A 16,210-nucleotide genomic window follows, 5' to 3' on the forward strand; every position below is an offset into this window, starting at 1 on the left:
CTCCGCCTGCGCGGAGGAGCCGGTTTCGATTGGCTACTTGAGGCATCGCGGAGGCGGGAATAAACGACACGCCCTCTAACTGGCTGCCGCCGGGCCAGCTCGTACTTCTGTGCGGCCTGGAGCAGCGATAGGGCAGGGTGCGGCGTGACGCCCAGAGTCGTGATTGGACCGGCAAGCTCAGAGCCGACGTTCTGGCAGCCGATTGGCTGGCGGCGTCGAACCGGTGGTGAAGTGTGAGCAGCTGATAGGCTGGCGGCACGCAGCGCGCGGGGCTGCGCCGCGCTCCCATTGGCCGGCGGCCGTCGCCGGGCTCTGCTTCGCGTCTAATGGTGGCCGGGCTGGAACGGGCGGCTGCGGCGCTGCGGACCCGCCCGGAGAGCGCCGCTCCCTCTGCCCGCCGCCCCCCGGGCAGGTCCGGCCGCCGCGCCATGGCCCCCGGCTGGCTCGGCCGCCTCTGCCTCCTCCTGCTCTGCCTCTGCGGGGAGGCCGCCGCCGGGTGAGTGCGCTGGGCCGCGCCGCCGGGCCTGTGTTCCCCCTCCCGCCTCAGCGTCGGGCCTGCCCCCCCGGCTCGGCGGCCGCGGCGCTGACGGGGCCCCGCTCCCTTCCCCTCTTTCTCTCGCCCCCCCCCGGCAGGAGGGACTTCTACAAGATCCTGGGGGTGTCCCGCGGCGCTTCCATCAAGGACATTAAGAAGGCCTACCGCAAACTGGCGCTGCAGCTCCACCCCGACAGGAACCCCGACGACCCCCGGGCGCAGGAGAAGTTCCAGGACCTGGGAGCTGCCTACGAGGTGAGGCCGGGGGCCGCGGGCTCCCCCCTGCCCTGCCTGAGCGGCAGCAGTACCTGTGGTGTGGGGCAGGGTGTAGCGAGGCCTGGTGTGGCTGCTGGGAAAGGAGAGGGGTGAAGTCCTGCTGCTTGTTGTAAAGATCTCAGAGAACCTTAAGTTCTCCTATCCCTTTTCAGACTGTGGAGGGTGGATGGGGTTCATGGTAAGACATGCTGAGAGCGTGAAGCTGAGCTTGGCCAACAAGCTGTCTTGTGAGGCTTCCTCCTGTAACACTCAGGGGAACAAGAAAGGAGGGCTTCTAGGAAGTGCAAAGGCCCTTCTGTAAGGTGTAGTTCCTCCTCCCCATGATTATATTGAATTTCAGACATTCTACCAAATGAAAAACAAAGGTAGAGAGGCTGTCAGGCTGATTAGAGAGCTTCTTTGTCAGAGGACAATTAGAGACCTTAGTTCACTTAGCCAGGAGAAAGTGAAGACAGCAAGTTAAAATTATGTCGTATTTATTAAGAATTTTTTGAGGAAGAAATAGAGTTACATCAGCTGTAAGTAGTGGCACAGGAGCAAGTGTGCCTATGTATAGGGCCTGACTGTGACTAAGTCTGATCTAATAGAACATGAAAAGTGTTGGTTTGCCTTTTATATAAGGCATTAAGGTAAGAGAAATGAGTGTTAAGTCACATATACATGAGGATTCCTGTCGTTTCCATGATACTATAGTAGCATACAAATGATACCTGAGACTAATAGCACAGTGCATTATATAAATCACATATAGATTATTTACTTAGCCAAATGTTTTAAGTCAAAGCCTGCTTTCTCTGCCATGTACATACATGTTAATGTATTTTAGGCAGGGTGATGAAATCTGTTTCTTCTACATTCTCTGTCCTTTTTGTCTCCCTTCTGTCACTGTTGGTTTCCATCTGCTCTTGCCGTCCCCTGTGGAGCAGAGAGCCCCCGAGGAAGATGGTGTTGACCAGCAAGAATTCATAGCAGTGGTTCTACCAGGAGCTTGCCTACACCGGTGGGCTGTTTGGGTGGGAGGTTTGTGTCCTCTTTGAGGACCTGAGCCTGAGAAGGAAAGGGTTTGTGTTCCTGCTGCAGTCTGGTGGTGCTGCTCAGCCTGCAGCTGTAGTGTGGCTCCTGCTTCCATCCCTGGTGCTCCTCTGCTCTTCAGATATGCAAATATAAAATGAATGAAGAAGTGAGAGAAACAGTTTTGAACTCATTCCTCTTTGGTGAGGAAAAAAAAAAACACATTAACTTTATTTTTGTATCAGAGCTCGGACCTCTTTTTAGTTCAGACTTATCTATTTTTAAATAAACTGGCTGAACTCTCACAGGTAAACCAGTGAATGTAAAGAATTTTTTTTGTGGAAAAAAGTATTTGTTACCTGTGATTTGCAGCATCTGAAGATTGATGCATGTGGTTTACTGTGAAGCTGTGAGTTTGTCATTTCTGTGAGTTGGGATCTTGTCACGTTTGACAGTATTTTATGCACAGGAAGCATTTCTCTACCTCTTCCCGAAGTCCCAGTTTATTTAAGTCTTTACAATAGTAACAGTTGAGGGTACTTCTTCTATTAAAAGTGTTGGGGAGAAAATGGTTGTAAAATCAAATCAGCAGGGGATGTGGTGGCAGGAGTAGTTAAATGTTAACTTTTACGAGCAGTGACTGAGTCTGTCTCCCCCTAACCAGGGTATTATTGAAGCCCAGCAGTGTCCTTGTTCAACATAAAATGTGGAGTTCTAGTGCTAACACAGACAGTACGAATGCAATGTGCTCTCACTGGGTGAAAATTAAACTAGGAAATCTCCCTTCAAAGTCTTCCCTCGTGTGCTTCTTGCTGAAGAGACATGCATCGGAATATTGAAATCCAGTATTGACATACATGGTTTTGAAAATAGGTTTGGAAGAAGTAACGTTTTGATGTCCTGCAAGGTCTTTGTCTCTTTGGTTAGCCAGTACAGCTTGCAAATCCTTCTGCTAAACTAGCTGTGAGATGCAGTGTGTTGATTTGATTGTTTTGGGCAAAAGGGAGCTAGAATTATTTCCCTTATAAACTAAACCAGGATGTTTTTTGCCATAAAGCAACAGCCTCTGTTAGTAGTACCACTGCTCAGGGTTTGGGTAGCTGACTAACTGTAGCAAAGTCTTCAGAAAAATTGTGGGGAAAGTAGGTTAATGAAACCACTCGGTCTCCTTCATTTTAACAGCCTAAGTGATTTCCACCCTGGAAAACACCCCTAGGTGTGTGGTCTGAACATTGTTTCGCGTAGAAAGGAGACTGATCCCATGTGAGGGAACTGAGACTCCTCTATGTCATTAGTCATTATGTCATTAGTCATTATCACTATGTCATTAGTCTCAGGATGGTTTGGGGGTGGAGTTTCCATAGGCTTTTTTTCTCTAAGCTTATTCATGGTAGTTCCCTTGCTTTCAAGGCAACCTAACATAACAAACGAACTCTCTTCACAGTACTTGAAATTGTGTTCTTCGAGTTGTGTTCTCCAACAGCCTGCAGAAAGAAGGAAACTGAATGGAAAGGCAAATATTTTGTGGTGTTAATTCCTTTCTTATTGCTCATGGTATTGTCAGTACTGTGCAGTACTCTACCAGAAGAATTTTACTCCAACACAAACAGATCACAAAATGGAAAGCTTATCCCTGTTTTAGGAAATGTGTGTTTTAATGCAAAATTTGAAGTGACAAAAGGAGAATTGAACTCTTGCCTACTAGATGACGCTAGTAAAATCACTGTTGTTTTTTTTCCCTGTTGCTAGCATTTATCACTGGTCACAGTTTTAGGCTGGTTTTCATCTTTTAGCCAGCTTCTCCACCTGTTTAGTTGCTTCTTTACCTGTTTCCACTCCTCTCTAGCCTTCTGAAAGCTAACCTGGCACTTTTAACCTTCCAAAATATGATCAACAGGGGAGGAAGGGGAAGGAAGACTAAACATGACTGGAATCTTCTGTATCTCTGGGATAGGAAAGAGCAAAGATCAATACTTAGGAATTAAAATTGAAGCTTTACAGTCTTGAAAGTCATGTGTGTTGGGATGTGTTATTCTGCCTCAGTACTGAAGTTACTTTAACTTTTGCTGCCCTTAGGAATGAAGGCCAGCATTCAAACTGGTGCAGAGTTACCATACTTGTCAGGTTCAGCTTGGTAGGCAAACTTGCCATCATTGCTAAATGTTACAAAATAGTAGGTGGAGAAATATACATTCTGTGTGCTTGAAGAACAAACTGAGAAACAGGGGTGGTGGTATGTGGGTTTTCAGTATGTCCTGCTTTGTAGGAACCAATTTGAATTATTCCTTCTGATTCTTTTTTAATCCTTAAGATAAACTCAGTATTGTATATATTTTCTGTGTTGCTTCTGCTGGTTTAATAAACTAACTGTACTTTTTATGGGTTTAACTGATAAATGTTTAACTTTTCTAGTCCATTGCAGAAAGCAAATTCTAGCCAGTGCTTCTGTAATGTAAAGTATTGCTGTGTGTCCCCAGTGAAGCGTACTTGTGAGCTTCTTCTCAGAGCCTTGTTTAAATAACTCAGCTCAGCTGTGGGTGACTGTCTTATTGGCTTGCATCCCTTTGCCAGGTGCTGTCGGATGAGGAGAAGAGGAAGCAGTATGACACGTATGGTGAGGAGGGATTGAAGGATGGGCACCAGAGCTCCCATGGAGACATCTTCTCACAGTAAGGAGATTTTGCGACTTTAGGCTATTCTGCAGTTGATGCTCTAATTTTGTGATGCTTATGCACATGTTTGATGTGGGCAAATTCTATGTTAAGGTCTTTTACCCAGTCAGTAGGCACTGATCTGAAGTGACAGTTGAGAATTTGAAGAAATACGTTTACAGTGGATATCCCATGTGCAGTTTTCAGTTGTCTGTCTTGCATCAGTCCTTGCTTCAAGAGCAGTGAGTAGGAACCAGTGGTGTCTTCCCACATGGGCAGCTCTTGCTCACTTGGCAAGCTGTGTTGCCAATGTCAGTGATGTGTAGGGTGCTGCAGCTGCATTAAACATGTAGGAACTTTCTTGTGTTATCTGGTACAGGATTGATGTTTAACCTGTTGTCTCAGATCATGTGTGCACTTTGGGGATCGCTTTTTCTTTTGCGAAGTAATGCTGTAGGGACTTATGCTACATTTCAGAGCAACTGTAGAATTTGGGTCATTAAAATCTGAAGGTGCTTGCATGTTGCTCAGAGAACCTGATTTTCTGTTTAAGGCCCCTGTGGTTCTGCTAGGCACAAGTTTACTAAAACAATTCCTGAAGTTGCTCACCTTGTGTAATCCTCTGGGTGAGAACTCATACCATCTGCTGGTCTGTTTTGAGGAAAAATACACAGGCTTGCTAGGAAGTTTTTTCTCATCCCCATTGTCCTCAAACTACTGAAAACCAACCTGCTAGCATTGATGTGCAGTGCCGGAGATGGAGTGCTACTCAGTTTTGCACCTTGTGGTGATGGTGGCTGAGCAGCAGTGCAGTACGGAGAGGACTTCCATTAGGCAGTCATCAGATTTTGAGGTGTTGGCATTCAACTCCTGCTCCAAAACTTGTTTTCTTTGGTACAAAAAACACTTCCGAAGTGACCACTTTATTTGACAGCATTAGCTTGTGTCCTGCAGGAGCAAAAAGAGGTATCTGGATTTACTATGGTGCTTTTGTACTGTAAGGAGGCTGTTCTCTGGGGGACTAGAAGCATTTGCCGAGCAGGACGTTGCTGCTGCCTTGGGTGGCTCTGGTCATCAGAGCCTCATTTGATCAGAATTCCTTCCTGAACTAATTGATGTGCTTACTTCAGCTTCTTTGGGGACTTTGGATTCATGTTTGGAGGTAACCCTCGCCAACAAGACAGGAACATTCCCCGAGGAAGCGACATCATTGTGGACCTGGAGGTTACACTGGAGGAGGTGTATTCAGGAAACTTTGTAGAAGTAAGTTTGACTGCTTGCATGTTCGTCTCTGCAGTGTGTTACCAGGTTTGAGATGCCTGGCCTCTGCTCAGCCTGGTATCTTCTCCCAAAGAATAGAACTAAAATAGGTGCTTGTTTTCTCAGTATCTGGCAGTGACAGTGGAGGATGTTGTGATGCTATTTGCTAGTAGTTAACTGAAGAAACAATACATTTCTTCATCTTTGCCATCTGGCAATTTCTCTATAAAGGGGTGCTTCTTGTGATAATAGCTTATTTATTGGCTGTCAGTGACTAGCTGTAGCTTTTTTTAATTGCAGTACCCCCACTGGAAAGGGTGTAAGTGGTTTGTCTCTAGAATTTAGTTATATTTGATGGCCCATTCATAAGCCTCAAACTCATTTTCCAATTCTTGCAAAACCACACTGAGGATTTTTCATAGCCTTTTTATATGACCAAATATGTCACTGCAAATTTCTGGTGCTGACAGTCCCTGCTATTCTGCATGTTAGAATTTGCATTGATTGAGTCTGTGTTGTGAGTGTCTGGGTAAATGGGGAACTCTGACTAACTTTGCCCATTGTGTGGGACAAACAATCTATCATAACCAAAGTGTGAGGTGTTTCATCGTAGCATTACCTTTCCTATTTAGAAAGGCATGCAGGAAAAAGAAAGGAAATGGTGATAGTGGTGTCAGAGGGAGTTTTCCTGGTATTTAATGTGTGATCAGCAAGACACACAAGGTGAAAACCGTTGTCAGAATGTTTTGCTGAGGCCATTTGGAGCTACTGTGGAGGCAGCACACAAAACCAAATTGTATTCAGGCTGTTTGAGAAATCCAGACCTTTGTGGAGACCCAAGAGTGCTGGCTTGTGTGCTGGTGTCAACCTCTTTCTCTTCCATGCAGGTTGTCAGGAACAAGCCAGTGGCAAGACAGGCACCTGGCAAACGGAAATGCAATTGCCGGCAGGAGATGAGGACCACCCAGTTGGGTCCTGGACGCTTCCAGATGACTCAAGAAGTTGTTTGTGATGAATGTCCAAATGTCAAGTGAGTTTTATGCTCTTTACTGCTATATGGATGTTTGTTCAAAACCTGCCACTAGGTGGAGGAAAGTGCCTGTACTACCAGTAAGACCTGGGGAATTTGGAAAAACGCAACGCAGGTTTCTCATTTCCAAGGAGCCAGTCTTCATTCTTACAGTAGAGATGTCCATCTCTATTAGATGTAGAGCTCCCCAGTTTGCTCTTTCATCCTCTTATTCCTTGAACAATCAGTCATACTACAGCGGAAGTTCCACAACTAAATCTGAATAAAGAAAGTCAAGGAAGCCCACAGTTTCCAGCTGGGAACAGTTGGACATGGAATATGTGTTGTAGTCACACATCCAGATGCTGACTGTGCATTTAGGAGCTTAACTTCATCTTCTCTAGTAGATGAGTATCAGCACACAAGACAGGCAGCACTCACCCTCCAGTTTTAAATGGGAGCAAGGAGGGAGGATGTGTTAACTTGTGGGGGTGTTGTCATTACCCTAGTAATATAAGTAGGTGCTACCACCTACTGTTGAAAACTTAGAGTTTGCTTGCTCTTCCCCTTTGCAGGCTTGTGAATGAGGAGCGAACACTAGAAGTGGAGATAGAGCCAGGTGTGAGGGATGGTATGGAGTATCCCTTCATTGGTGAAGGTATGTATATGGGTGCTGCCCTGCTGCTCAGCTTTGACTTGCTCCTTTTCCATGATGCAAGGCTGGTCTTCATGGCAGTGAAAGTGTCCAAGCCCTGCTTTGGGTAACTGATCAGCACATGTGGTTTTAAGTGCTGTGTCCTCTGCATACTGCTGAAATCCAGGAGCATACTCTTTGCTAAGTCTGGATAACACTCTGAGTTCCACTCCCTTTGCTGGTACTGAGGGCACACACAGGAAAAAAAAAAAGCTCTAAATCTGATGTTTTGGATAACTTTTGAGTAGGAGCATCTGTTCCAGGCCTGAGTATGTGAGGGAATCCCCTCTGCCCAAGGAGATGAAGTCCTTCAACAAGTAAAGGACATCATTAACATGCAGGCAAGTCTTTCAGAACAGCAGAGAGGTATGAGATCATTGAGGCAATACTCAGAAAGTCCTAGCCTCTTTAATAACAAATATGTGTAAGCAGGCTTTTAGTCATGTGAAGATCAACTAGGTTTTTTTTTCCTTTAACATGTGAGCTGCAGATCTCTTGTGTTTAATATGTTCCTTGTTTCTTCAGTTGTAACTAACTAGCTCCTTTAAACAGAGTTTTTCTTTCTTTGTCACAGGTGAACCCCATGTGGATGGAGAGCCAGGTGATTTGCGCTTCCGAATAAAAGTTCTTAAGTAAGTAACTGGCCTAGGTGACCACTCTTTCTGGTTACTATAAAGGAAGCTTGCAAGCAATTTTCTGCCCAGTGTTGCCTGCCTGGCTAGCATGTAGCTTCCCCTTTGGCAGAGTTGGTACAGCCAGGGGTCTGGTACTCAGGGCTGTGCAGGATGTTCAACCCTGATGATGCTAGAGTAGCTGGATTCGCCACTGTTAAGATGCTCTGATAATTCCACTTTTATTTCCTTTGGCTTGAATTCTCACATGAATTAGTAGCTTCTGTGTGAATCACATGAAATATCTCCTTTTTCCATAAACATACTACCTCCCTATTTTAAGGAAATGCACTACTGAGAAGATTGTTTTATGAGTCACAACTTCTTGACACGCCTCACCACTTATTGCCCTAGAAATAGAAAGGTTATTTAGTAGTGCATACCTTGCACAGGAAAATGAAGCTAAATTGCATTCATTCTTCACTTCCTTTCTGACTTGCAAATTCTCTAAGCTCACAAATAGAGGGGAGGAAGCTAGAGGACCTATTTCCCCACTGGGGAAGGAGAAAAGTTCCAATGTCTTTTGTTTCCACAGGCACCCAGTCTTTGAAAGAAGAGGAGATGACTTGTATACAAATGTGACAATCTCGCTGGTCGAGGCACTTACAGGCTTTGAAATGGATTTTGCCCACTTGGATGGGCACAAGGTGAGGCAAGGGTTTGCTTTCTTGCTGTGTGTAAACAAAATTTAACTGCAGCCCTCTGCTGAGGATTAGCTTGCTTGGGGTCTGTGCAGCTTCTGGTTGTATACAGTATCCCCTCTGCTAGAGCCTTCCCGGCCAATTCCCATGGAGCCAAAACAGGCTCTGTACAAGGGGTGCACTGTGTGGGTCTCGGTTCCAGGCTGTCACAGCAGTTACTGCATGTGCTGTCTTGGGTGGTGTTCGTTCTGGCATGTGTCCTGGCAGTAGTAGTGCCTAGACCCCCTGAATATCACTGACTTTGGCAAAGAATCAGTATCAGTTGAAGCTTTCCAGTAGGTTGGGCAAGAGCATTGGAGTCTTGGGGTACGCAAACAGAACACTAGTAACATTCTGAAATTTCTTTTGTCTCTAGGTTCACATTGCTCGGGATAAAATTACGAAACCTGGGGCCAAACTGTGGAAGAAAGGAGAAGGTCTTCCAAATTTTGATAACAATAATATCAAAGGCTCACTAATAATAACATTTGATGTGGAGTTCCCCAAAGAGCAACTGACAAACAAACAGCGGGAAGGTGCGTGTTTTAAAGGTCTGTCATGGCAGCGGGCTGCACAGACCTCTCACCAAAGCTGATACGAAGTTGGAACAACTGAACCAGTGGCCTGTAGCGATCAGGAGGGGCTTTCCTTTCCCCGTGCCCCTTGTACAACATAACACAGTTGGACGATGCCCTGTGATTAGCTTCCATTTCCCTTTGAAGCAAGTGAGCTTGGCTGCTGCAGGTGTAGGGAACCAGATTAGGTTGGGATGTGCCACTGCTGGGATGTAGCACTTGGCAAGTTTGCAGGTGCTTTGTTTTGTAGCTGGCCATCTGTCTGAACTGAAAGACTTGCTGGGCTTAGCCTTTGTCTGCTTTGCCTCTGCTGGAATGAGATCACAAGTCCCTGCTTCTGCTTTCTTGGAGGCAAGACTTATGAAAATCCCTCTACTGTCAAGGGTGAAGAGTGTCATACAGCATCAGAAGGATTGTTCCTATCTACATCTCCTTCTACCCTAAGTTCTTTGTGGCTGTATAGGGAAGAAGGGTACAATGTAGATATTTCACAGGAGAGATCTGCTTCTCAGCTTCAGTGCTCAAATGGAAACTTGATGAACCATGTGGAAATCCTAAAATTGACCAGTGGGTAAATGCTATACTCCTAGCTGGAAATTCCTCTTTGCTTCAGCAGCCTCTGTGGTAGGTTCTGCTGCTCTGCCCAAGGTATCAAGAGTAGGCATCAAGGGTCCCATCCTCTGTTATGGGGCAAAGAAGTTCCTGGCATGTACTAGTGCAGCTCTTCAGAAAATTCACATCCCCAGAACTTCTTCCCGCTGGTCAGGGCTATCATACTTGCTTCTTCTGAAGGTGCCCTTTTAGTGGATTCTGGCAGCTGTCCTGGTAGAATGAGGCAAATGTGCAGCTTTCCTGGACTCTTCAAGCTTGTAAAGGGAAGTCAAGCCCTGAGTCGGCTTTTGTCAGCCCTACGGCACTTACTGCTGTGTTGACAACACTGTGCTAGCTACTACCACTTGGAGCCCAGTCGGTAGCTGCAGCCCCAGGGCTGACTGATGTTCTGGGGCTCTTTCTGCAGCTGTTTGGGCTGTGAGGTCTGTGCCTCTGGGCTGTGCTTTGAATGAACCTGTTTTGTGTTTTGACCCCTGTGCTTTTCTGCTTGTTGCAAGTGTGTTGTGTCCAGTGAGGACTGCAGAGCACAGTGACTGTGTCAGTGTGAAGTCTCATTCCAGGCTCCGCTGCCTTTCTTGAAGCTTTGTAAGGTGACAGCACCTCTCGAACAGGCGTGAGGTTTTTCCAGCTGTTGCTCTTGGCAGTTTGTGAAGAGACTGGGCAAAGAGCAGCAACAGCAGCCTCCACGTTTGTCAGAATTGCTCGCGCACCTTTACGAATATCTGGGGAACAGAGAGGTGATGATACTGGAATGAGTGTGTTTGGGCATGGGGCCTTTGGGTGTTTCACTCCCTCCTAAAGCAATTCCATGCTTCCCAGGGGAAAGTGACTGGGTAGGCAGTCAGATGCATTTCTGTGTGCTAGAATATCTCCAAACATCCAGTGATTTAAGGAGTTTTATGAGGGAATAGGTCTATTCATGTTGTGTGGCAGCAGTTCAGTGTACACATTCAAAGGAAGACTGTAGGCTTCAGAATTCAAAACATCCCTTTTTTTCTTATTGTTGGCGGTGGTCCTAATTTCTTATCTCATAACCATATGTACAGCTCCTGGGGCAGTCAGAAGATACTCTAACCCCGAGAGTACCACTCTGGTCAGTCTAAGCTTTAGAGTCAGAGAAATAATATGCTTTCTTTCCTGCCAGTGTGACATCAGGGAATTTATTGCCTGTTGATAAGAGGTGACTTTCTCTTTGAAATATCTCTCATTCATCTCTACTGACACTTTTTTATTGTCTGTTTTGGAGCTTTGGATCCCATGCTTTAACTCTGGAGTGCTCAGAGAGCAACAGTAGGCAGCAAAGTGCCCAGCTTGTGTTGTAACCTGTCACCTGTTGGTGGTGTCAGAAAAATCTCGAAGTTGGATCTATAAAAAAAAAAAAATGCCTGAGGTGCAATAGCACCAAATGTCAGGGTTTCTGGCTGGAATTCCTGATTGAACATCAGAGATGTGTTGAAATATCCTGCATGCTAATGAGGGTGTCCTTTAGGCCAGCAGGCAGCTGCCTAGAGCTAGCTAGCAGGAAATGAGGTATGGGAATGGTGCTAATCGCACTTTTTTCAGGGTTACTGGAGCACACCTTTCTCAGCCATGTCCTTCCTTTCAAAGAACTACACATCCAGGAGGCATATCCTCTTACCCGTCAGCCAGGAAGTGGCTTTGAGCCTGCTTTGGCTGTGGAGGGGAAGTGAACTTGCCTTGCATCCCCCTGGAGAATGACCTGTCCTTAATGATTAGCAGCTCCTGTATAGGGGCTCACTTTACCCTGCTGTTGAGGACACTTCTGAGTGTAGAAAAGAGTTCAGGATTCTCTGGGCAGCAAGCAAGAGGCGTGAATAGTTCTTGCCTGGCAGAGAGCCATCTCGGTTCCAGTTACTACTTCGAGGACAGTTTTCCAGTATTTTAACAAGGCTACTGTAACCCTTATGCATCAAATCACCAGTCTTAAAGGACAGTAGTATTTGTAGGCAGAATGATTTAAAGGGTAGATAAGCAAGACAAGGCTTGCAGGGAGACATACTCTTTCAGCTGGATTTCCTGAAGAAGGACTTGCATGCCTGAAAGGCTGGGTTTTTTTCTATGCAAGTAAATTGGTTGATTTAATTACTGATCCTCCCTCTCCCTGCCTATTTACCTCACTGAAAGTGGTTAACAACTACTGTGGTATTTTCTAGACAGCCTAATCTGGCCTGTTGTACAAACACGTAAAGCATCCAGACCCCCTTCACCATGACTCTGGCTTCAGTGGAGCAGCAGAGCAAGCTGATCTGAGGCAGGACTGCAATCCTGTATTCTGTCATGTTGAGGTGCAAGCCAGCTGCTTGTGTGCTTTGTTGCAAGACCAGTGCTGTTTTGGAGATATCAAACGGCAGAATTATAGCAGGGGTTTTTTTATTATTATTTGAAAGTTATCCATGGTGTGGGGAGTTTTCCTCTCTGTTTTGGGTCCCGACAGCCCCTCTTCAGGCTCAATGGTCTCTGGTGCTGGCCAGAGCAGAGATGATGCCGTGCCCTGCAGGGCCCCATGGCCAGGGCAGTGGGAGTCCTGCCAGTGTGTGACCAGGCTGACTTTAAAGAGGGAGTCCCCTCTGATTATCTCTGGAAAAAGTGTCACACATCTGTTCTTGCCAGTCCACTTCCTCTGTTTTGTGTGGACTTGCCCTTTGAGTAACAGTGAAGCCCTGCCAGTCTTTCCCTGCTGACCCCAGTAGATGAGTAGTTATGCTTTTAAGGGCTGAGTCACTCTTATCTTGCTCTGATAAGAATTTGATACTGACAGGACCTCAGAGCAGTCAGTTCTTTGAAATGTTTTATGAGTGGGCTTTCAGGGCTGGGGAAGATGGTGTTTGAAAAGTCATCTAGACTCCTTTGTGAAACAGTGGGTTTCAAAAAAACTTAAGATTTTCAGGCCTTCAGTAGGATACTTAAGCCCACAGATAACAAGTTTGCTTCTCTTACTTGCCTGCAGGGACTACTTCTAGTGGACAGTAGTGTCCCAAGGAACCACATACCAGTGTGAAAACCTCTGCTTTCTAATTGCTCATGTGGGTTTCTGTAGCTGGCAAGTCCAGAAGGACTCAAACATAGCCCTCCCAAGCCTGCTGCTAGCAGATTTCTCTTGGGCTGTAGAGGCAGCCTGGGAAGATGAGCTTAGATGAATTAAACTCTGTAAATGCTCAGCAAGTTGTTTGTTGTTGCATTTGTACTTAAGATGACAAAATTGTTGTCAACTTAAACAGCAAAGCAGCTCAGGGAGTCAGCTTTATCCCTTGCAGAGGTGTGAGGATCTTGAGGTGATGCGCTGGGCTTTGAGTCTGTAGCAGAAGAGGCTTTCTCCCCGGAACCACTGGCCTTGTGTGGTCCCAAGAGTGCATGAAAGCACTGTTACAGCATCACTAACTTCAGTCCCATTTTTCCTTTTAGGGATGCTGAAGGAGCAGGAGTAAAGCTGTCGCATCACTGGGTTTGGGGGGATTTTTCTTTCTTTTTTTTTAATGATGCTCTCAGAGTACCAGTGTTTTCATTATTCAGATACATCGGCTCAGCCTTGAAAGGCTGGTGCCACAGGGCCTACAAGCCAAATGCAGCAGGAACAGCAAATGCAGAGTCCTCCTCCTGTTTGTGCTGTGCAGTAACACTTTCCTTTCTCTTGCAGGTCTCAAACAGTTGTTGAAACAAGGATCGGTGCAGAAAGTGTACAATGGATTGCAGGGATATTGATGTGTGGAAAAATTTGGACTTAACTGAAAATGAAGAGTCAGATTTGTTTGCAGTCTTTTCTCCTGTCCACTGTAGAATGGAAAAGAGGGAGGGTGGGGCAATTGTTGAGGTATATATATGATTGTTTTTCTTTGTAAATGATGGAAGTGCTCAGACAAGTTGGGGGGAATACTGCCCTTTTCAGGACATAACTGGTGCTGCCTATCATGTTCCACGTCCTGGAACAACAAAGAGACTCCTTGAGCAGGAAAAAAAGGTGGGGAAAGGAGTTTTAAATTCCACGCAGATTGGAATTTCTGGTTTTGAAATATATTTTGATGTGATTTTTCTTGACCATCTCAACATATTTTCATAGCTTCTCCTGCTTTTTATGATGTCCTTTGTGTCAGTCTCGTCTGAGTTCCTGTTGTTTTGGTTTTTTTTTTAATCCCAGCCCTTCCTCCTCTTCCCCTCTGAATCCAGAGTGTGGTATTGCTTCAGAGTCTGTGTTTCTGGGGCAGGAGTACAGGTGCTGTTGGGAGTGGACTGGCAGGAGAGCCTTTACAGGCTATGTTAGGCCCCACATAGGGTTGATAAAGCAGGGGAAAAGAGTCTCTTAAGGCTTCTGTGGACTCTTAACTACCAAGTAGTCCTCTTGTCCCAAAAGTTAATGCTTGGTTTTAAATTTGAAGCCACAACAGCTTAGCAAAGACTCCTCAGACTTCCATGGTGGGATTTTGGAAAATAATGGGAATGGCTCCTCGTGGCCTTGATTCTTCCTCATTGCCCCCAAATGTAACCAACAACTTGTCTGGAAAAGTTCACTTACCTCCTGCACTCTGTCCTCTGTGAGGATGGGTGAAGCTAACAGCACAGAAATAAAGATGTTTGAGTTGGAATGGCAAAACCTACCTGGTTATGTATTTCAGCAGCCCTTACCCTGGGACAGCTGCAAGTCGTTGGACTAACAAGGAATGTTCCCTTCAGTGATCTAAGCTGTGAGCTGCTGTAAAGGGTGAAACTACAGCTGCTAATACCAGCAAAAGCTCTGTAGCTGCTTTATTTGAACCGAGGACCTGGTAACCTGGCAGGGAGGTACCTGTCCTGCTCTGGTCTCTGTCATGAAGACCCTGCTGCTTTAAGTGTCCCCATCAGAGACTCTCGTCTCCACATGTTCTTCAGGAGTAGTAGCTAAACAATTTCTCAGAGGTGCCTGTGTCAGTCAGACTTGTGCTTCACTGTGACAGGGACACAGGCAGCAAGAGAAATGAGTCAGTTGTTCATGTAGGACAGTGTTCTACTCCTTCCCTCTAGGCTCTTAGGGGCTGTAAAGTGAGATCCTTACAGCTGCTGCCTTATACCTCATCCCCTGCCTGGGAAGGGGATGAGATCTGGTTTTTCTACATGGAATGTTTGCTGGGGAGCAGCAGCAGGAGACTCATGGTTGTTTTGATTTTTGTTGTTTGTTTTTTCTTCATTGTGAACTTTTAAGTGGCCCAGATCTGAGCTTGGGAGAGGTGGAGAGCAGCTCTGGCCCAGCCCTTGTGTGCTGTCCTTGGTCGAGCAATGTCCCACCCAACCCTTTAAACTCTAGCGGGAGCTGACGCAGCGGAAGCAGCAGCACTGGGAAGGTTTCCTGTTGGATCGTTTGTACATTTGCCTTGGCAGAGCAAAGCGGGGGCTTCAGGAACAGCTGAGAGAGGGGCGCAAGACAAACCTGGGATGCCAGACCCTTGGTCTCAATGCTTGTCTTCCTCAAAATCCATAAGCATAAGCCGTTAATCCTAGCTGAGGCTGCTACCTTGAGTGTCTGCCCATGATGACCAGCTCTTTCCAGGTGCCTGTAGGCAGCTCTGCCCCTGCTTCTCCCCTTAGCCTAGATTTCTGAGAAAACTCAGATTTCAAAGAAACTCTCCTTCTGATATCCCTGTGCATGGGGCTGGTTCCTGTTATCTCAGCCCCTCAAGGGTCTGTTTGATGATTGTCTTTCTGCCTTCCTGTTCCACTGGCGCACAACCATGCTGCCAGTGCTCGCCTGTAGCAATAAAGCCAAAAAGCTGGGACTTCACGCCAAATTCTCAACTTCTCCACAGGAGGAGGTGGTGTAAGCTTTCCTACCTGCACACCTAGCAGCAGGCAGTGCGTTTATTTCAGGCATGAGTACTTCTGCTGCTGCTGCTTTTCCTTTCCCTGGTAATTCTTTTCCTTCCTGTGGCTTTTTGTTGTTCTTTTTTTCATTGTGGGTCTGTACTCCTCTGAGAGGCCAGTGCTATGTAAAACAGCAACAATAGCTGCAAAGGCCCAGCTTTTTACAAGGGTGAGAAGAAAAACAGAAAGGAAAGCCCCAAACTGTACCAAGCAGCCCTGCTTCCTTCCATCTTCCTTTCCCCCCTCCCCCCCTCCCCCCCCTCTGTGGGGTATGTGCAGAGCTGGGGTCCCCGGCTTTTGCCACCTTCAGGCAAAGCTTCCAGGGTTTCCGTGCTTTCTCTGCAGGCAGCAGTGTACATCAGTGCTTGCCAGGGTCTGGTTCAAACATT

General features: G+C 46.3%; 1 protein-coding gene across 1 annotated transcript; it reads left to right on the top strand.

The window, feature by feature from the left end:
- Positions 1–311: 311 nt before the first annotated feature.
- On the top strand, positions 312–14,556 carry DNAJB11 (DnaJ heat shock protein family (Hsp40) member B11). Its single transcript, XM_082320242.1, has 10 exons — positions 312–496; positions 634–790; positions 4,394–4,491; positions 5,604–5,736; positions 6,621–6,763; positions 7,318–7,400; positions 8,011–8,068; positions 8,643–8,754; positions 9,164–9,323; positions 13,630–14,556. Exons 1-10 carry the CDS (start codon positions 327–329, stop codon positions 13,692–13,694), a joined length of 1,179 nt encoding a protein of 392 aa, XP_082176368.1. The 5' UTR covers positions 312–326; the 3' UTR covers positions 13,695–14,556.
- Positions 14,557–16,210: the final 1,654 nt, after the last annotated feature.

This window comes from Platalea leucorodia (genome assembly GCF_965183815.1).
Source record: "Platalea leucorodia genome assembly, chromosome: 8".
NCBI classification, from domain to species: Eukaryota; Metazoa; Chordata; class Aves; order Pelecaniformes; family Threskiornithidae; genus Platalea; species Platalea leucorodia.